The sequence below is a fragment of the Ascaphus truei genome, chromosome 8 (genome assembly GCF_040206685.1).
Source record: "Ascaphus truei isolate aAscTru1 chromosome 8, aAscTru1.hap1, whole genome shotgun sequence".
In the NCBI taxonomy this organism is placed as follows: Eukaryota; Metazoa; Chordata; class Amphibia; order Anura; family Ascaphidae; genus Ascaphus; species Ascaphus truei.
In genome coordinates, this window is record NC_134490.1 from 42379585 (window position 1) to 42400797 (window position 21213).

The 21213-nt window shown below is 43.3% G+C and overlaps 1 protein-coding gene across 2 annotated transcripts in view; it reads right to left on the reverse strand.

Annotated features, from left to right (window-relative positions):
- Nucleotides 1-21213, reverse strand: part of LOC142501599 (intelectin-1-like) — a 45388-nt gene that overhangs the window by 21191 nt on the left and 2984 nt on the right. The window contains exons 5-7 of one of the 2 annotated variants that reach the window (XM_075611671.1): nucleotides 20627-20747; nucleotides 20123-20226; nucleotides 17730-17882 (exon numbers count right to left, since the gene is read on the reverse strand). The exons of the other annotated variant lie outside the window; for it this stretch is intronic. Of the exons in view, the coding sequence (XP_075467786.1) occupies nucleotides 17730-17882; nucleotides 20123-20226; nucleotides 20627-20747 (378 nt within the window). Of the gene's footprint in view, nucleotides 1-17729; nucleotides 17883-20122; nucleotides 20227-20626; nucleotides 20748-21213 lie in introns of those variants that run through there. 2 annotated transcript variants of the gene reach the window in all.

The window sequence follows — 21213 nt, forward strand, 5'->3', positions numbered from 1 at the left end:
ATGCATACTGTAGCACTGCAGAGATGGATGTGTAATTTGCAGAAAAGGCTTAGTTAATGATTACAATTAATTTCCTTCTTGTTTTCAGGTGCTGATTTGAATAAAATATATATATTTTTTTATAATCTTCAAACATTTAAGTTTTCCTTGACTTGCTGATAACTGAATTCTTCCTATAATCTTCAGGGCAGAAACAGAAGAATGACAAATGATTACAATGTTAAGCCGTCTAAAGATAAATAGCTGTTACAGTCCTGTATTACCGGCTCTGCCTGAACACGGGTTATACAAAGTGCTGTAGGTTCTGTTTTTCACTGTTATCTAACATCTTTAGATGTGTATCTTAGAGATGGAGACACAAGTGATCTCTAAACTTGTGGGTTTAGATTGTCAGTCATTAAGTTGATGAAACAGATCCTCACGATACAGATTCCAAGAAATGATTGCACACTCAGTGGTATCAAACAGTCGCTGAAACAACTCTTTGCAAATTGTCTGTAAACTCAACTCAAACCTTGAGATTGTGTGAAAGTTTTTCTGAAGTGAATGACCCTGATAGAGACCCAGTGCTGGCTGAAAAGAGACAATCTTACACTTAAGTACAATCTTTTAATTGCAGATATTTAAATCACTACATTGCACTTCTGTGATATTGTTTGTATCACAATTTGTATATAAAATGGAAGATCAGTACAAACTACTTTTTTTTTTAAAGGAATACAAAAAATATTTACATTAATAAAAAAAATTCTGGAGAACATGGGAACATTAAAGATAATTATGTAGATTTTTTTTAGCAGAAGGTTTGTTAAAATGAGGAAAAATTGCTGTTAGCGTTATAAAAAAATGGTGGGATATGATCAATTTGGGAAACTATTTGCAAAGGGAAAGAATCCCCAGGGACATAGATTTGTAAAACTTTTGATTTACAAGACCACGTTTTCATGGGAGTTTGTAATAAAATTCTGGACAACTGCTCCTTTGAACTTTATGAGACACATTGTGGCTCATCGTAAGAAATCGTTAAACAGAATTGATGTCCTGGTAAATAAATTAAAGGATAAATTAGAACCTTATGAGCATCTGTCAGAATTTAAGTCAAGAGATAAACATATCCTATCTAAAATTGAGAAATTGGAGGAACGTATCATTTTTAGGAAACAAAATAAATTTAAGAGGGATAAGGAAGACTATATTAACGACTAAGTAAAAGATTGCGCCACAAAAGGTAAAGGATAAGGTTTGAATAAATTTGAATATAAAATGAAAGATATGAGGCCCCATCAGAATCAACATCACGAGTATAGAGATTCACATTATACCCCGAAAGATTGCAGACGTAGGGAACATTATCAAGCTTCAGATAATATGAGGCAGAGAGCGCATCAGCTTGTTTCGTGGAATCAAGGCACAGTGAGTGTAACCCCACATTTATAGGCCAACAAAGCAATGTATTTGAGGGACCCTCTAGAACAGGTGTCTCCAAACTACGGCCCGGGGGCCACATCAGGCCCCCCACAAGATTTTATTCGGCCCACAGCCAATATATATATTTTTGCTAATCATATATCATTTCCCAGTGTAAGCACGGCATCCTCTCTTTCTAATTGCCACATTTCTCTTTTGTCCTGAATCATATCATGCTGATTACCCCCCAAAAAAATCCAATTAAAACTTATTCGTTCCTTTATAAAATATATAAATATCTAAAAAGATTTTTTTTTCTTTGGCCCGCGAAAATGTGTAGAATATACGATGTGTCCCTCGTACTGAAAAGCTTGGAGACCACTGCTCTAGAACACAGGGCTTAATGAGGGAGGAAAAACCAGGCAGATTTTATTCTAGATCTCACACAGCCCTCACTAAAATACCAATTACAAGGATGAGACAAGGAGGGAATTTGTACCAATGGGATCAAGAAATCATTTGGAAGCATCATATCTCCAGACACCCTCAGTAGGATTCAACAATTAAGAAGTGGCCAGTACGAATCAATCAGATTACTCTTTTTTTAGGAAGCAGGGAGACCCTAGACCTAAAGAGGAATCAAATGGGAGAGAGACAAATGGAATGTTGGTTTCACAGAAACAGATATCCTGTTTGAAAGAGATATCCCAGATGGTATCACCCCTAAAGAGAAAAAGAAACAGTGATGAGTGGTTAGAGGAGGCAGGGGGAGGCATATCTGGGACACAGCACTTTCAACTGACCAAATATCAGTATTAAATAAGGGTCTGAACTTTGCACCCACTTTAGGACCCAATTCTTTCAAACTCTTCCTCAATGTCAATACATTTCTCAGGAAATTAACTTTAAAGAGGCATTTCCTGAAACAAAATTGGGAGGCTAACAACATCCAGAAAGACGTAAGACAATTGAATAATGAGGATACTTATATACAGTCTAATTTGAAGCCTATTCAACCTTTTTTTCTCAATTTTGCAAAATAATCTTTGTTGAGACTTTCTTATGCAATACTTCAGGGGAGCGAAATCTTTTCCCCCTGCGCCCCTCTCCTGGCTGTCCCCCTCTCTTCGCACCCTCCCCCTGCTTACCTTGACTCAGACTTCCTGGCGTCATGAAAGGGGCAGTGGTGCAGAAGTGGCGGCTGCTGCCTGCTCCTCCTCTTCTATGCGCGCTCTCTCTGCCCTGATGGCTGCCTCTTTCCGACCGTATTTGGCCCTCGCACGTGCGGCCTCTGCGGTGGCTCGCACCTGGGTAGCCTTTGCGCTTGCGCTGGACGCGTTAGATTGCGCTGATCTTGCTGACCCTAATGAATGCCTGGATACACTGGAGCGCTGTGATACGGTCTCCAGCAAAAGGTATTTTCTCTGGTCTTCTGCTTCCGCAATAGCGATCTGTACTATGCCGTCGCGTTCCAGGTCTGCAGCCCTTTGCAGGTCTTAGCATTTGGTAACGCCTATATTATGACCTCAGTTGCGCTATAGCTTGCTTAATCTGCTTTTCTTGATCGCTAATATTTGTGGCATTACACATTTCAAGTTCAGTATTTTCCCAGGCCTTTTCTAACTTGGCGCGGTGCGCGTCAATGTCAGCTTCATGTTTTTCACGGGCCTTTTGCGTGAGTGTAACTGTTCGCTTGGGCCTTGCGCCTTCTTGCGTCTGTCGCAGTTGTGTAGCGGTCTCAGTGTCTGGGTTGTCACTCTCCTGCGTGGTATCTGAACTGTCACTCATGCGTGGTGTCTGGTGAGGGTCTGAGTTCTGCCATGCTGCAGGTGTATGTAGGCCTTTAGCCAGCGGGTGTGGTGTGCGGTCTGTTACCTGTGTCAGCGATGGACGACTGTCTCAGACGGTGCCGGTCGGTGTCCTGCAGCGGTCAGCGTAGCGCTAGCTATACTTACAGGTGTCCGTGGCTCTGACCCGTATCCTGGCGGATGTCCAGTGGCATGGCCATTGGTAGTCCTAGCGGTGGGGACGTGGCATAGGGGTAGGTGTGATGGTAGCTCCTCACTGTGTAGCCGTGCAGAGGGTGGACTCAGGCAGGATAAGGGAGTGGTAGTATTGTGTATAATGCACTGATCTGTGTTGCAGTGCTGCTGCTCTTTGTACTGTAGCTGTGTAAACCGCTGCTTGTTGAGCTGTATAGTGGCTGCTGCTCTGTGTAACTGTGTAAAGCAGTTTGCTTGTTTAGCTGTATAGAGGCTGCTGCTCTGTGTAACTGTTTAAAGGCTGTAGTGCAGCACCTGATCTTCCAGAAAGCTGTATTACTGCAGCTTGTCTCTCAGCATTATGGCTGTGGAAGCTCGGGCTTTCTGTGCTGATCCCAGAGCACACGGCTTCCGTTTGAACTATTCTGGAACCACTGGGTCACATGCAGGATACGAATGAGGCCAGATAGCTGAACTCGTTCCCTTTTGAAAGGACATAAAGTCCTTCTGTATTTCTTAACTTTATTGGGGAAGTAACAGACATATAAAAGGCACTTGTAGATGGTGGTATGTGGTGAAGGTGCTTTGGTATGGGGCGAAGGTCAAAATGGATTGCCTTGCAAGGGAGTAGATGGAAAAAAAGATGTACTCACTCAGGCTGCAAGTAGAGAAAGGAAGTGTGGTATCCCTGTGGGACAGGAACAGTCTCAGAACCAAACTAACTGTCAGCAAAGATAGGGGAGTAGGGATGAACCAATCTCAGCTAGGAGGGTTGGGGGGTTGCCAGGGCAACCAACTAATGGCAGTGAGGAGAGGGGAATGTGTCAATAATGTAGCAGTTCCCACATGCACTGGGAATGACATAAAATAAGGAGAGCTGGCAGTCAGAGAGCTGAAAAGGGGGAACAGAAATAAACAGTCCTGTTCCAGGACACTCCCACTCGGTGTGTTTGAGCAGGAGCAAGACTGCTCCGGCAGATGCACTTCCCGTACGAGTTTGGCATGTCACCCGAGCTTTCTGGATAGCAAATGTGCCAAATCGTGTGGGAACTGCTCAAAAAGCTTGATGACTTAGTTATCGAAGTTAATTGAATAGGCCCCTTAGCATCCTTTCTGTTCCCTGTAGCCGCCCCATTCAACGACCACCTAGTCAGCATACAGGTAAACAAAAGACAACTGCATACAAGGGATTAAACCACTTCAGCGAAGGGTGGGTTTGTGCCCCCAAAACGTTGTTTCTGTTATTTGTCTATGCACGTAATAAATTGTGGTGAGATATTGCTGAAGTGATTTAATCCCTTGTATGCAGTCATCTTTTGTTTACCTGTATGCAGCAACCCTTTGACTTGCCATTACTGGTTGAAGATAAAAACGTGCCATCTAGCAGCAATTGCATTATATACAGTGTTGGCCAAATACTTCTCTCCTCCCCTGTTTTTCAAGTGATAGTCACAGATTTTGAGGTACTGTACAAGGAACATAAAATCTTCCATGTCCGCCTTTATCCAATGTTGTAACATACCTTGATAATAAAGATCCTTTACAAATTGAGCTGGACTTAAGTATTTCTCAAATATTAGTTATAGCAATAGTTCACAATCTAAATGTTTCTTTGAAAGTACAGGAAAAGGATATACAACAAATTAACTGGAGGGTCTTACACTTTCATTAGGTTTAGGGTATTAGGGTAAGGGTCATACTGGGTTTTACGTGAGGTTCTGGCCTGTCATCAGGTAGAAAGCGTGTGCAGAATGCATCGGGACACCTCGACAGATTCTGATGACATGTTGATGGTACATTTCTGCCATCCTATCTTAGATCTGCCAGAAGTTTCAACCAACTCGGTGCAGCCCCCATCTTGGAATTATTATTTTTTTTTTTTGTAAATGATAAAAAAAATTTTTTAACTGTTCTTCTCATGCTGATACGAAACATTACAATGTATTTTTTTAGAACTTGTAGAACATTTTCAGCCAATTTGGTTGAGATGTTCCATTTAATTTTTTTGATATCTTAAAAAAAAAATGAATTCCAAGATCTATGTCTATGTTAGGATGGTGAAAATGAACAATAAAAATGTCATCAGAATCGGTCAAGGCATTTGGTCTGTGGAGAGATGAAAACACATGGGGAAAAAAACGGACAAAAACAACCACATTCACAAAGTCCATTGTCCGCTATGGCGGGCGCTATAAGGACAAGAACTGCCCCTCAATGGGACCGGGACGCTAAATACCTTGCCCGTCGCGTTGTGCTAACAGATTTCGCTGAAGACAGGAAATCTGTGATCACAACTTGCGATGGAGAGCTGGCCACACCCCCGACGGTTCAGCCAATTAGGGCAAACCTGCCAGGTGACGTCGTGGCCGCGCCCCCCACCACACCCTCGCCACTCCCCCCCCCCGTCTTTCCCCCTGAAGCTCACCGCAGATCGGGGATCTCAGCTGTACGCATCGCCAGCCTGGCAGGCGCTCGTGCTGCGTGACACCGGGGCCTCAGCCTTAGGACAGGAGTCCCCACCAAACAAGATGACATTGGTCTTCGTCTATATATAAGAATCTGTTATTTAAAGTTGGTAACCAGTTTAGTCGGCCAACTCGTAATTAGCATTATATTGTATAGTTAGCCTCCCTACCGTGAAGTAGATGTTCTTTTTATGTTTTATGTTGGCCTTAAAGGGACGGTGTGCCTAATGTTAATTTGACTGTGGAAAATAAAACCACTGAATTTGAAAGCCTTAACCACTGTTTGGGACTCTTACTGACCACACAGTGAGGCCGTCCTGCCACAGGGTTAAAGCAGAAAAACATTAAAAATCCTATGTGTGTGTTTCTTTAAATCATTTTGTGTAGTATTAGATAATACTTACTGCATTTGTATTTAAAATTTTTATTCAAATTTCAACTCTTAATGCCAGTTTTAATGTACTGAGCATCCTTTGGTTGCTATAGCAGGCTCTGGCACACATTGTTTTGAGCCCAGCAGGGCAAAAGCATTTGCAACAAATGATCACAAACAGGAAAGTGTTGCAGTGTTCCCAGCAGGAGAGTGTGAAAGAGTTGAAAGCTGTAAGAATAGACAATGTTACCATTAGTAATATAAGGTTATTCTGTAGCTGTTTCTAGAAACACTTGAGCACTGACTTAAAGATTGATTTAAAGTCGGCCATTACGTGAACCCAGGAGCAGGATGTTAACTGATCAAACACAGGAGAACTAATTGATCGGCAGCTTAGGTACTTTGATTTCATTAAAGGTGCTTATATTAAATGCTGCATATATTAAAATAAAAAGGATCTTCATGGCAGTTTGATAAGCTGACGTCATTTACAGAGGCATATTGATATCACATTGGTTATATTTTTAGGCGCACTTTGTTGTGATTTTCAGATAACACAGGATAGGAGCAATCACTGGGGGGTAATGACTTAGGCCAGCGGCGCACGTTAGATTTCATTTGTGACATAAAACGGGATGTAAGTTATTGGTTTTGTTTCTGGGTGTTTTGATTGTGTTTTCTGAGGTGGTTCCAAGAACATGTTGGAGAGGGGCGAGGGATGACAGTGCAGTGGAAAGTTGAAGATGTAAACTCAATAGGAGGATATCCCAGTTTGTTAAAGAAGTGGACGGGGTGGTGGTTAGGCACTGTAAGTTGGAGACCTGATGTTGGGTTGTTCTGGAAGATGGATTTCAATTGTCAGATGTGGGGGTTAAAAATTTTAACTATGGTATGCCGGATGGTTTGGTGTCTGTGATGTTATTGGTGGGGGGCAGGGGCGAGATTCATTTAAGGTGTTAAATATCCCAATCCGTGGTGGAGCTTTCAGAGGTTGCCAGACTGGGGACTAGGGTAGGATGTGGATTAATGCCCTGGTGAGCTTGGTGGAAGTGGTGTTATGGCCAGACTGGCGAGTGGAATGGGTGTTCTTACAAGGTAATATATAGCATGTGGACTGAGCTGGATATACGAACAGCCAGGGGTATGGTGGGCTCAAGACATAGCAATGGGCAGTCTGGCAAAGGGTTGGTGTTAAATGGTTACGTTATGATGGTTGTTATATAAATAAAGCTGTGGATATTAAACCCCAGAAAGTGTTATAATTGTATTGGTGTCTATTATTGGTTATGGTAAGAAGGGGGAGAGATAATGGGGCATCCTTAAGTTCAATTAGCCCGGAGCTCATGGCTTAGGGCGCTCATGACTTTGGTGCCCCTCTCTCCCCGCACCCCTCCTCCCCCACTGGTAAGCCCAGTGTCACGGGAGACTCCTGTGGCGGGTAGGATCTCGGTGGCCGGAACAGCACGAGCGTAGTAGGGGTCACAAGCAGAGGTCCAAGGCAGGCGGCAGGCAGCGAAGTCAGGTACAAGCAGGGGTCCGAGGCAGGCGGCAGGCAGCGAAGTTAGGTACAAGCAGAGGTCGGCAACGAGGAGACTGGAACAGGACAGGCGGGGCAGGACAGGGACTAAGAACAGGGAGCAGGGACTGAGACCGGGGGAGCAGGAATAACCAGGGACAAGCCAGATTACTAGCAAGGGCTTTTACTGTGAGCAGACTCAAATACAGGTACAGGTACAGGAAACAGGTCAGGATCAAAGACAGGCATGAGCATACTGCAGGAGTCTGACTAGCAAGCAAAGGCAAAAGCAACAGACAGGAAGCAAGCTATAAAGGACAGAGACAGGAGCAACAAGAAGACAGACAGACAGAGGAACCCAGAGCCAACAGAAGACAGCAGCACACCCAGTGGACAAGGAAGCTATGGCTAGGCAGGAGGTCTAGGCAATCCTGACATTACTCCCCCCTCTCAGGAGCGTTCTCCGGACGATCCTCCAGGCTCTTCCCGGAGGCCTTGATGAAACGGCGACTCAAGGTGACCCACCTCTGGTGGCTTGTCAGTGGGCAGAGGGTACTCCAGATCATTGTCGTGCACAATCTGGAAGTTCTTCACAGATGCGTGTGTGACACGCCCGTGGAAGTTGAACACGTAAGACTGAGTGTCATCATTCCACACGGGGGCCTTATTGTGCAGCTCGATGATGTTCTCCTGACACTTGTTCTGCCATTTAGACAGCAGGCTCTCCGAATCATTGTGTGGCTGGAAAGGGATGCGCTCGTGATTGAAATTCTTTCCGGGAATGAGAACCGCCATCTTCCGGGGACCCTTAAACCCGAGGACGTTAGTTTCATAGCAAATAGCCGCCAGTTCTTGCCGGGACGCTGCATTCTCTGACTGTCCCTGAGCCCTGGCTGGGCTAACACCGCGGTCAAACACTGTAAACTTGGTCCCCATTAGGTTGGGTCGGAGTTTGCCAGTAAAGCTGCCCGCCTCCCGGGACATGTCGGTCGGATCAATAGATATCAAGTAGTTGGACGTTTTACTCTTCTTTCTCTTCCTCCCAGCGAGAAGAAAGAGCTTGTGGTTTTCGTCCCGCTCCAGGTGCATGTAGTAGGTGGGGTACAGTCCTCGGTCCATCACTTTCTTGTCTCGGCTGATCCGACATCTGACGGTGACACCGCGTGGCGCGGGGCGCAGAACAAACTCCTTCAGGTCGCCCACTTCCCCCACGTCTCCAGGAGGACTGAGAGGGGATGTCTCTGTGGAACCAGAGTCTGAAAGAGACTTTCTGCTGGAGGCAGAACCGGGCCGTGCTCTCCCAGACCTCTCCTCCTCCAGCGAGGCTCTGGTTATGCTCAGTGTGACCTTCAGCTCCTCATGCTGTTCTTTGGGGACACACTGGGTACTCAAATACTCTTCCAGCATCTTTATCTTGTAGGCAGTCTGGAAACTTTCCTCCTGCAATACTCGCTGTCTCTCTTCAGCATTCACCCATCTCTCCTTGGCGTCCTGCAGATGTGCACGTAGTTCTCGCAGCTGACTCTGCAGCATATTCTCTGCCTGAGTGCGCCGCTCCAGGGAGACACGTTCCTCTTGCAGCACTCTCTCTGCATTCTGCAGTGCTGTCTGCATATCCAACTTTTCCTGGACCAACTGCTTCTTCTCCTCTCCTAATTCATGGAGTTTCTTATCTCCTTCACTGACCTGGACACAGAGATTCTTGCACTTCTGGGTTACCATTTCAAAACTGCTATTTAATCCTTCGAAGATCTCTCTCAAAGAACGTAGTTCTATGTTGAAGTGGCAATTCTTCTCCTCAGAGGCTTCCAGTTTTGCGCCAACTTGAGCCATGAAATTCTGGTACTGCGCATTATCAGCATAGGCCTTCTCCAGCTTACTTGACAGGATTACCCTGTCCCTCTCCAACTGCTCTCTTTCTTTCTCCTGGAGAACACACTTAGCAATTGCTGAAGATAGACAGCTTTGTAGTGCAATCTTGGCCTCTTGCTCCTTATCTAAACGTTCATAAAGACAATCAATCGCTTTCTGTGCAGCTTGAAGCGTCTGAGTAGGAGCATCTTTCTTCTCTTCCACTATTCTTGGGCTACGTCTGTGAGTTGCCTTAAGCTGCAGCATATCTCTTTCATCAAATGCAGACTCTGAGGTTAAATTTTCATTCTTAATTCCTTCTGCAACTTCCACAGTAATGCCTCCCTTCTTCTTCTTCTTCCTTGCTTTGAGAAGTTCTGAAGAATCAGTGGTACTGTGTTCACATTTACTGCTCAAGACTGTTTGAGTGGGAGCCATAATTAAACCACACTTCCCAAGACACCAGTAAAGAGGAAATGTGTTTTTAAAACAGAAGCATTAGAATGAACAACAGGAATATTAGACACAGAGAGACACAAGATAGGAGAGCTGACCCTTAAAGACTTTAACATCAGTCACAGAGATTATAAATGCAAGGAAAAAACATAGACAGAGAAACCTGCAGTTATATCTGAATCTTTAGGCATTAGGCATAGGGATATCATACAGACAGAGAAAACCTGCAGTTACATCTAAATCCTTATGCATCAGGCGTAGGGATATCATATAGACAAAGAAAACCTGCAGTTGAATCTGAAACTTTTGATATCAGGCATAGAAATATCATAGACAGCAGGAAACTAATACAGAGAAAACTTATAGTTAGATCTGAAACTTTTGACATTGAACATAGGAATATCAGATAGAGAACCCTGCAGTCAAATCTGAAACCTTTGATATCAGGCGTAGGGATATCAGACAGACAGAGAAAACCTGCAGTTACATCTAAATCTTTATGCATCAGGCGTAGGGATATCATATAGACAAAGAAAACTTGCAGTTGAATCTGAAACTTTTGATATCAGGCATAGAAATATCATAGACAGCAGGAAACTAATCCAGAGTAAATTTGTAGTTAGATCTGAAACTTTTGACATAGGAATATCAGACAGAGAACCCTGCAGTCAAATCTGAAACCTTTGATATCAGGCGTAGGGATATCATATGTTGCAGAGAAACAAACTTTAGGGGAACTTGCAGGTAAACCTGAAACCTTAGAACCAATCATATGAAAAACTATAGATGCAAGAAAATCAAAGCATGCAGCAACAAAATAATGGGAGCACTTTTGTCTTTTGAAATGAAGACCCTGTGAACAGCAGTAAATCAAGGTAACCGTCCTAAATAGAAATGTGAGTCTGAAAATCTGCAGTAGCCCACCCACAATGCAGAGACAATTCTTGTCCAGGTAATGAAAGTCTCAAAATGGCAAAAACAGGTACTGCAGGGAAGGGTCTTTTTTATAATAGGGAATTCTTCTCAGGGAGAAAGTGGCACAAAAAACCCTGCAGAAACCTTTGCAAAAATAAACATCTCAAAGAAAGCTGCAATAGTCGGTAGTAACAGTTCTAGTCTCAGAAAAAAAATGTTTTTTCGTTATGAACGCAATAATTCTTGCAGAACACTTAGCAGCAACGACAAAAAACCTTTCAAAATCCCAACTTGGATTTCCAAAAAAGAAACGAAAGTACTTATCTTCAACCATGCGGATGTGGTCTGCTGCAGCAGGCAGGAAAGGGTGCAGGCAGAAGAAGAATCTGTTCCAGCGAGATCCAGAAGTGGCCTTTGCTTTCTGTCACGGGAGACTCCTGTGGCGGGTAGGATCTCGGTGGCCGGAACAGCACGAGCGTAGTAGGGGTCACAAGCAGAGGTCCAAGGCAGGCGGCAGGCAGCGAAGTCAGGTACAAGCAGGGGTCCGAGGCAGGCGGCAGGCAGCGAAGTTAGGTACAAGCAGAGGTCGGCAACGAGGAGACTGGAACAGGACAGGCGGGGCAGGACAGGGACTAAGAACAGGGAGCAGGGACTGAGACCGGGGGAGCAGGAATAACCAGGGACAAGCCAGATTACTAGCAAGGGCTTTTACTGTGAGCAGACTCAAATACAGGTACAGGTACAGGAAACAGGTCAGGATCAAAGACAGACATGAGCATACTGCAGGAGTCTGACTAGCAAGCAAAGGCAAAAGCAACAGACAGGAAGCAAGCTATAAAGGACAGAGACAGGAGCAACAAGAAGACAGACAGACAGAGGAACCCAGAGCCAACAGAAGACAGCAGCACACCCAGTGGACAAGGAAGCTATGGCTAGGCAGGAGGTCTAGGCAATCCTGACACCCAGAGTGAGTGACTGTAAGGTGTTACGGCTGGGGTTTCAGGAATGGGAGAGTAGGAGTATTAGCGGGTATACAGGCAGGAGTTAAGGGGTGGCCACTTCCTCTTACCTCTTGCAGCTTTGCGAGTGGTCCAACCTTTTTTCTTTTGGTATTGTGAGAATGAGAAGCGTGATGTGTTCATCCTTGGATGGGGTGTTGACATTGCCGGTTGCATATTTTATTGTATGTGTTGTAATAACTGCTGGTCACATTTAAAAAAATAAATAAATAAAACAAAAGGAGACAACAAGACAAATGTGAAATATGGATTGAAGGTGTAATTATTGCCACAGCTTATGAGGCTTCTAGAGGTTGCCAGACTGGGGCATGAGTCAGCATGTGGGTTAATGCCTTGGGTGAGCATGGTGGAAGTTGCATAATGACCAGCATGGCGAATGGAATGGGTGTTCTCAAAAGGTGATATATATCATTGTAGACGGACGTTCACAGAGGTACACAATTGGAGACTTTATAAGGTGAAATTATAACGAGGCTTTATTGTGCCTTTTCCTTAACATCAGGAAACCATCCAAACAAGGGGGAAACAAAGCTTCTATTCACTTGGGAGTGGTTCTAGTGAAATACTATGCAATTTACAACTCCCTTAGTTAAGCATGTCTCCTAGCCCCAAACACATAGCATGAAATGAACAGATATAAAAAGTCTTGTAATAAAAGTCTTATCTGTTCCTTGTGGTTTGGAGGGAAAATCTTCTCTGTCCTGGTTGCTACCTTTTCTTCAGGGTTTGTCAGCATTCAGGTTTAGAAGTTTCCCCTGTGTCTTGGAAGCAGCTCTGCTGTGTCTTCTGGCAGAGCTCAAGACATGGTCAGCTCCAGAGATCTGTGTTCTCTTGGTCAGTCTCTCCTGGGAGACTCAAGAACCTCTGCTCTGTCTCCAAAGTTCAGCTCACACGTGAGCTAAGGAGTCACCTCCTGTCTCAAAGGCAGGCTTTTTCTACCACCTGTAATCAGGCAGGTGGTGTTAGTTAATTTGCTACCAGCAGTTAACCACCACACTGCTGGATTAGAGGCACATTTGTGAACAGGGATAAGTCCCCTGTTACAATCATGTGGACTGATTCGATTATCCAGCCAGCCAGGGGTTGCGAGTCACGTGTGTGCATGGGCTCAAGACATAGCAACGGGCAATCTGGTACGGGTTGGTTGTAAATGGTTATGTTATGATGGTTTTCAAATAAATAAAGCTGTGGCCAGAAAGTGTTGTGTATAATTGTTTTGGTGTCTATCATTGGTTATGGGGAGATGGGAAAGGGGTGGGTGGGGGAGGGGTTAAAGAGGCATCCTTAAATCATGCACCTTACATGTCATTTTCTTTGGTTAGAAGCAAACTCAAAGATGTATTTTCTTAAATGAAAGCTAAACTTTACCTGTTTTATCTAAACATTATCATATATTGTATTTTGTAATTTTGTAGATCTTCATGTAGCTCCCCGGTCATGTGAAACCGCAGGTAGAATATAAAGTCACACTTACCTCCAGGCACACCCCAATGAAGCCGTCAGGCAAAACGCATGTTGGGATGCAGCTACTACGTCACAGAAATGCGACCGATTTGGGCAGCGACCCGGTGCAGAGACATATCAGTGTTGGTTTGTAGTAGTTCCCAATTTTGTGTCCAACAAGAAGCAGACGAGAGATTAATTTGCTGTATATTACAATATCTACCAAGTGAGTAAGCAAGTATTGTATGTCTTTATTTATATAGCGCCAAAAGTGTACTCAGCGCTTCACAAAGAATGCAGTACAGGGAATTATAATAATATAATAAGTGCAACAAAATCAGACAATAGAAAAGGAAATCACTGCCCCAAAGAACTTACAATCTAAGGTTTGAGGGGAACTTACAGAGACAATAAGTGCTGTAGAAGGCTGTGCTTGGCCATAATGGGTGGTAGGAGTGACTGGGTGTGGGACAATAGCCATGAGTGCAGATTTGTGGGGCGAGTTTTAAGGTTAGTCAGTATTAAATGAAAATGTTAACACCATTTGCATGGGAGGAGATGGCAGTGAGGAATGAATGAGAGCAAGTGTGTATGTCTGGCTTCAGGGAGATCCCCAGCAGCAGGAAGGAGTAGATAAAGGGTGTGAATATTGGATTTGTGTGGGTGTTTTTTTATTGTGGGGTAAAGAAGTTGTTGGGAGAGAGGTGTATAAATAATGGTGCAGTGGGGAGTGGGCAAGTTGGAGAGGACAGAGACATTCACAAAGGGGTGAGGAAACAGTAAGCAGAAAAGGCAATAGGGAGGGCATAATGAGATGCAGGAGGAGAGACTTCCCAGGTACTGGAGGATAGGAAGAGTACAAATAATCACAGCGTTTAGAAAGTAAAGTTCTCACAGTTGCAAAGTTGTTGTGTGGAGTCCAGATCTTCCTCAATCTTCACCTCCAATTTAAACTCCAATGTTAACTCTGCCCAACACTTAAATATGGTACTTTAAGATGGGACACACAGCCATAGTATATCAAAGAGGCTCAGTCTGCAGATTGTGTGTGCTATTGATATGTTTACCTAAAGAGACTGCATAGAAATATTACCCATGTGACTGTCCCTGAGACACACAATGAAGAAGTCTAGTCATGTGTTACTGCACTTTGTTGAAATCATCACTGTTTCCCTGAGAGAAAAAAAAGTCTGTTTGATTCTTTCACTTTTTTATTTTCTATTTTTGTACCGCTTGGAGATTTACATATTGATAATTTCAGTGGCATCATTATAATGTATCAATAGATGTCATGTTTAACAACTATGGTATCCGGGTGTCACGGGAGACTCCTGTGGCGGGTAGGATCTCGGTGGCTGGAACAGCAGGAGCGTAGTAGGGGTCACAATCAGAGGGTCCGAGGCAGGCGGCAGACAGCGCAGTCGGGTAACAAGCAGGGGTCCGAGGCAGGCGGCAGATAGCGAAGTCAGGTAACAAGCAGAGGTCGGCAACGAGGAGACTGGAACAGGACAGGCGGGGCAGGACAGGTCCGGGAGCAGGGACTGAGAACGGGGAGCAGGGACTGAGACCGAGGAGCAGGGACTGAGACCGGGGAGCAAGGAACAACCAGGGACAAGCCAGATTACCAGCAAGGGCTTTTACTAAGAACAGAATTAAATACAGACAGGTACAGGAACAGATCAGGATCAAAGACAGCGGCATGTGCATAGGAGTCTGACTTGAAGCAAAGGCAAGGAAAACAAACAGGAAGCAGAGCTATAAGACAGACAGAGGAGCAACAAGAAGACAGACAGACGAACCAGAAGGCAGCAGCACACCCGGTGGATAAAGAAGACTATGGCTAGGCAGGAGGTCTAGGAGACCTTGACACCGGGTTATCAAAATAACCTATTGGGTACATTTTGTTTCCCACATGGTCTGATAGATTATTCTGTGTATCATTGTTAGCTGTATAGTATGTGTCACTGCAAATAGCATTTCAGTACAGTCTGTTTCATACTTCAGTCTGCTTTTGGTCTGCATTATTTTAATGATGAGCGACTTTATCTGGATTTTATATGCAGTGATTTTCATAATGTTTGTTAATGCTTGAGTGCACCTTTGAAAAGGTTTTTTTTATATACTATATTCCTACCCTAGATGGCACTGTGGCAAAAGATGCATGGTGATATTACCCCGAAAATATATTTATTTGTGTCTTTATATTGGATTTACAGGGTGCAGGATAAATCCATTCGTATTTAAATACTATTCTGTCTAAATTCATTTGATTTATTATACAAACAAAAAAATCACGTGTCTTTTGATCAATATATTAATAAATAAATAAAAAGGCAGCAAGAAATATTGGAAAGACCCATAATTAGTGGTAAATTGGGGATTATAAAGTTCACACCGAGTACTCGCATCTATAGGCAGAAATGTCAACGATCAAGGACCAAAATCCCCTGAAGTCTGAGACAATTATGCTAAAAATCAGGAAGATTTAGGGGCTTTTCCCAGTAGCACTGACGTTGTTATTGCCAAACTGCATGGCTTGGCATGTTCCCAAGAAGTGGAGTGAAATGTGAGGAAAAACTCTATTCTCTATTGCAAATCGCTTCTAAGAGAAGGGACAAACCACATGGTTTAACAGCCAAATCGACCGGTTTGTACTTGCTTAAGAAGCTGAATCACCAGAGGTGGTATCAGAAATCACGTTTCTATTGTATGTGTGTTTATAATTGTAGCCCTGGTAATAATTTGGGCTATAGATTTTTCTCCTACTGGTATAAGCCCTGCTAAGGGCAGGCCGCCAGTAGTTATCATGGGTTTTCCCCGCTTCAAGCCCTGCCCTGATTGGTGGAGGTAGGCTCCATGACTCTGTGTCTAAGGCAAGAGACATAGGGGAGGGGCCTGCCAAAGTCATAAAGGGCAGTGCACGACCAATTTAGTCAGTCCTGAGTCTGTGAGTGTCTAGTTCCAGTCCTGAGGAATGGAGAGTGATGCATTACCTTTGGAAAAGAAGCTCAGGCAGGCCTGAGTAGAGTTGATAGAACTGTGGTGGACCAGTGCCCCTCACCCTGCCTAGGGGGTGAGGGAAGAGCTAGCCCCACCCTGAGTGTCTGTACCTTGGGGTGGTGGCAGGGAGCAGTGAGAGCCCCAGACAGCCCATCCTGAAGGGGTACAGTCTGGAGGAGGAGGATGAGAGGAGGAGACCACTGTACCTGATTTGCTGCTGCTGTGTGCTGCTGTACAATAAAGGACTTGTGCTATTACTTTTACAAAAGACTGAGACTGAAATCTCTCACCCCTTGGAGGGGTTTCTCTGGAAGGATTTCACCCTACCCTGATAGGGCTTGCCAGAGATGGAGGTGCTGTACCACTAAAAGATGAAGGCAAGAACCCCAGAAGCCTGTCCCTGTTGTCCCCCATACCATCGCGGGAGACTCAGGCCCTCCTGTTACCAGCAGATATGTGCCACCAGTACACATGTAGCCAGACCACATTACACCCTAGGGGTCCAATCTGCGACCGGGGGGAGGGGGGGGGGGGGACATGGGTTATATAATATATATGTGTTTGTTTTTATAGCAGCATAGGTTGGAAAAAACATATCATTGTTATATTGTTACTTTATTTATATAAAGGGCATGAAAATGTCAAGTACCAGTCTGGATTGAATCATGAAAAAAATTATGCTATTAATGTTCTACAGTATAAATAAAACATAAGAAAATAGAAATCGAGCCTTACTGTGGTTCGTGATTTTAGCGTAGCCACTATATTCTAGTATAGGGCTCTTGAACTGGTAGTCTGCAAAGGGTATTAATGTGACTGTTGGACTCTCAAGCTGCCTGAGCAACAAATATGAAATTAGCAAGAGCAAAGTGCAATTATTTGCACTAAAACTCACTTGTGAGCACAGGTAATGTAAATATGTGTGGTACAGATGTTATACATGCTTCCAAAATGTTGAAGTATTATCATTTTCAGTTAAATGTATCTACATTTATATTATAATACGCTTGTGGCCCTTCTTTTCATGCCTGATCTACATCACATTATATGGTGGCTGATCCTTAGTGACAAAATTATGGCAGTGACACATGGACACAACTTCCATGTGTCTGTCAAAAGAGGAGTTAAAGCTTACTGCTACTGTACAGAAATAGATCTGCAACAATATGTAGATAAATATTCCAACAAAACAGCTTCAGGAAACATTCACAGCTTTGCATAATGCTTTATTTTGTATTGTTTTTATTATAAACGGCTCAGCCTCACGTGTCAGATATGCTTTGTAACAAGATGGCTGCGTTATCAGCGGTAGAAGAGCAGCACGGCTGCCTCGGTAATCTCCTTGCTAGAGCTCGCTCCTCTCTGTGTCCCATATCCATCCCAGTCAAAAGCTGAGAAGTCTCCGCACTGTCTGGGGTCTCCCTCAGGGATGTAGCCCCCTCCTCCAATGCAGTGCTGCAAAAATGATAGGGGAGTCAGACTGTGCAACTGGCTATTTCATTATTAGGTGACTAATTCAGTCAGAAGCTTATTTTTTAGGCCTATCAATACAAGTGTTACAATTGCCTCTGTGACGGTAGTGAGGGTTTGGCCCGGGACTAACGGGGTTACCCCCCAAGGGCCCCCCTCCAACCTCACCAGGGAGACAAGGGGTTAACTGGGCTGAGGCCCAGAAATGTGATTTAACCCTTGTTATAACATGAAAATGTATTTTCCCCTGTTCCATTGTAATGTCTGGTTAATCAGTGTCTGCATAACACACACACTGGGACTTAAGGGGTTAACTGTGTAAGCCCAGTGGGCTAACTAATGTGTTATCTGTGTATTCCCTTTGCCTCATGGGCCTGCAACTGCCTGTGTCAGCGTGTAAGTGGATTGCCTTGTATGGGTGGCCTCTTATGAGAAATAGCTGCAGGGCAGGGATATCTGGAGCATGAGGAGAAAGGGGGGTAATATTTTAACCTGTTTTGCCTGCCAGCAAGGTATTCTGAGCTGGTGTCATAGAGAAGAGAAGGTTTTAGAACCCCACATGATAGATGCAGCCTCAGGGAAAAACCCCAAGTACCCACATATTAAAAATATAACTTTGTCATAAGAGGGACATATATTTTTGATAAAGTGACTTTTTGCAGTTTTTAAAATGTCCAGAACCAAGAAACTGAGTGTTGGTCCTTCACACTTACAATGGAAGTTAATAATCCTGATCAAAGAAGTAATTACCTAATTGTTTATGCGGGAGGCAGGCACAAGGAATAGTTAAGTGTAACAGTTCACACTTACAATGGACGCCAAAAGCCTGCTTCAAAAGGTTTTATTGATGGGGCCAGGGGGGGGCTACCCCAAACAGGATATCTGAATTGGTGTCCTTATTAAATATAAGAATATTATGAGATGTCCTTGGCTGAAAAGGATAAGAGTTACATAGTTGTAATCGTGGGATTTAGCATATCTTTGGGAGTCTAAACACTGTATATGTACCTGCTGCTAAATGCCAGATATTAATATCTCTATTAATGTTCATATTACAATGTAATGTTGGGTATCTCTGCGAACGTCAGGTGTCACAGACTGTATTAATATATCTCACCTGACTGTGTGTATTACGGAACGGAAGTTATGCAATGATTTGCAGTAAATATGACATTTTGGTTGAGTTCTGAGAAACTGCAGCCCCCCTGCTATGATAATGAGCAGGAAGGCTAGAATTTACATACCTGGTCATCAAAGGCTAAGTTGCTAATTGCTTATGCTTGGCCCAAACTGACCAAAAGGAAATTAACCAGTGTAAGTGTATCTTTTTACACTGGGACCTGGAAGTCCAAACCTAGCTTCAAAAGCTTGAAAGGGACGTTTGCTAGACGGCACGGCGCCGTATCTGGGAGAGAGGGGGTTAAAATGATATATAAGTCAGAACCACCCTTTACCCATTGTTGTTCATGTTGTTCATGCAAAGTTCTTCATTGTTCTTGATGCAAATGATCTTCATGCATGCATGTATCCTGCCTGTTTTGCTGTGATGTCAACTGGAAATATGGGAGAAGTGGCCAGTCTCTAATCCTGATGGCTTTCTTGCCATAATCTTTACGTAAGTGTCTATATTTTGCCTGTTATTTGTACATATTTGCTGTGTTCACCTTTATCAAGGAATAAAATTATATTTATCATATCTAAGTCTCGTCCCAGTTCAAACCCAGGTATATATAAATTTATAAATAGTTTTGGTGTAAATTACAGCCTGTCGCAAGCTCTCGTGACAGCCTCACATTTACTTGTAACAATTGTAATAGCCCTTTTAGTGCAGTGTGTGGCCGGCTCTCCAGCACGGGGGAGGGGAGGGTTGAATCAGTGTATGCGCTTAATAATGATTGCATTATTCTCCACTGAGAAATAATTATGATGCACTCTATAATATTTACCTTTTTACACTTTCAGATTGTAAAGCTCTAGGGGCACATACAGGAACATTTTATAGGTATTGTGTTAAAAGGATGTGTATTATTTTTGGTATTTTATCTTTCACCCTTTACACTACATGGCAGAATATTTTGGTGCCCTATAAATAAATCACGATGGCACAGTCCCTGAGATAACAAGGTGCAGAAATTCACACAATGCACAAGAATGTAGCAGGGACACGTGGGATATACATTTATTATACAGCAGTCCTTGCTCCCCCGTCCCAGTCCCATACTTACATGTTCCACATTACAGCCAGTCACCTTCACTCCAGCGCACAGAGCCAGTGCTGCTTTTTCCGTGTTAATCGCTCGAAACTGAACAAAGCCAGCAGTAAATTCAGCTGCAGAGACGGGAGGAATTTGATGAACATGCAAGACACTGCCGCTTTATAGAACATACTGTATATGGGGAGACCATCACTTTGGTTCTACTTAGTCATTTGTTTTTGTTTGTCATAAATGCAATTAAATGATTACATGCTGAAATAATGATAGTAATATGAGGGTTATGTGCGGTGAGGGACCTCACAGATTCAACTTTTACACTCCTGAACCAGTCCTCATGCAGAATCAAACACACATCAAATACTGTAGGTGCTATGACAAATAAGACTATACTGAATACTGTACACCATAATTTGTTACTATTGTATTAACTTTGTTTTTGCAAATATATATATATATATATATATATATATATATATATATATATATATATATATATATATATATTAGTCTTACTTCTCCCAATTGGTGAATAGTAATTGGTTGTCTTCTCAGCACTTCCCAAGTCATACACAACTGGTACAGCAGGTCCATTGTGTGCCAGGCAGTTTCCAGCATTATACTTCACTGGGTATTTCTAATGGGAGATAATAAATGCTGAGTTGGTGAGGGATATAGTAATTTGCAGTTATAAGGCAGTAAGAAACAGGACATGGCACACCAGGAGTAAATATACAAAATCATATATTCACATAACATTTATAACTTACAATTTAGTAAGTAAAGGTGAATATCAAAGGCAATTATAAAGGAGTTTGAGTGTCCATGGTTGAAATCATGAAAGGGGCATGCGTACTGGGTCCCCGGATGGGATGATGGAACTCTGGTAACTAATGATGTCACCATGTGGTACCGTAATGATGTACTGATCTTGTGACCTCGACGCATTTCGCATTCTGTACATGCTTTATTAGGGGTTCACATTAGCAGAGCTTAATGTGCCTTAAATATCCTTACATAATCTATAAATTAATCAACTAATTTCAATTGATGTGAGTGAATCTCTATTAAAGAAATTATACCTACTGTAAGATTTTATTTGA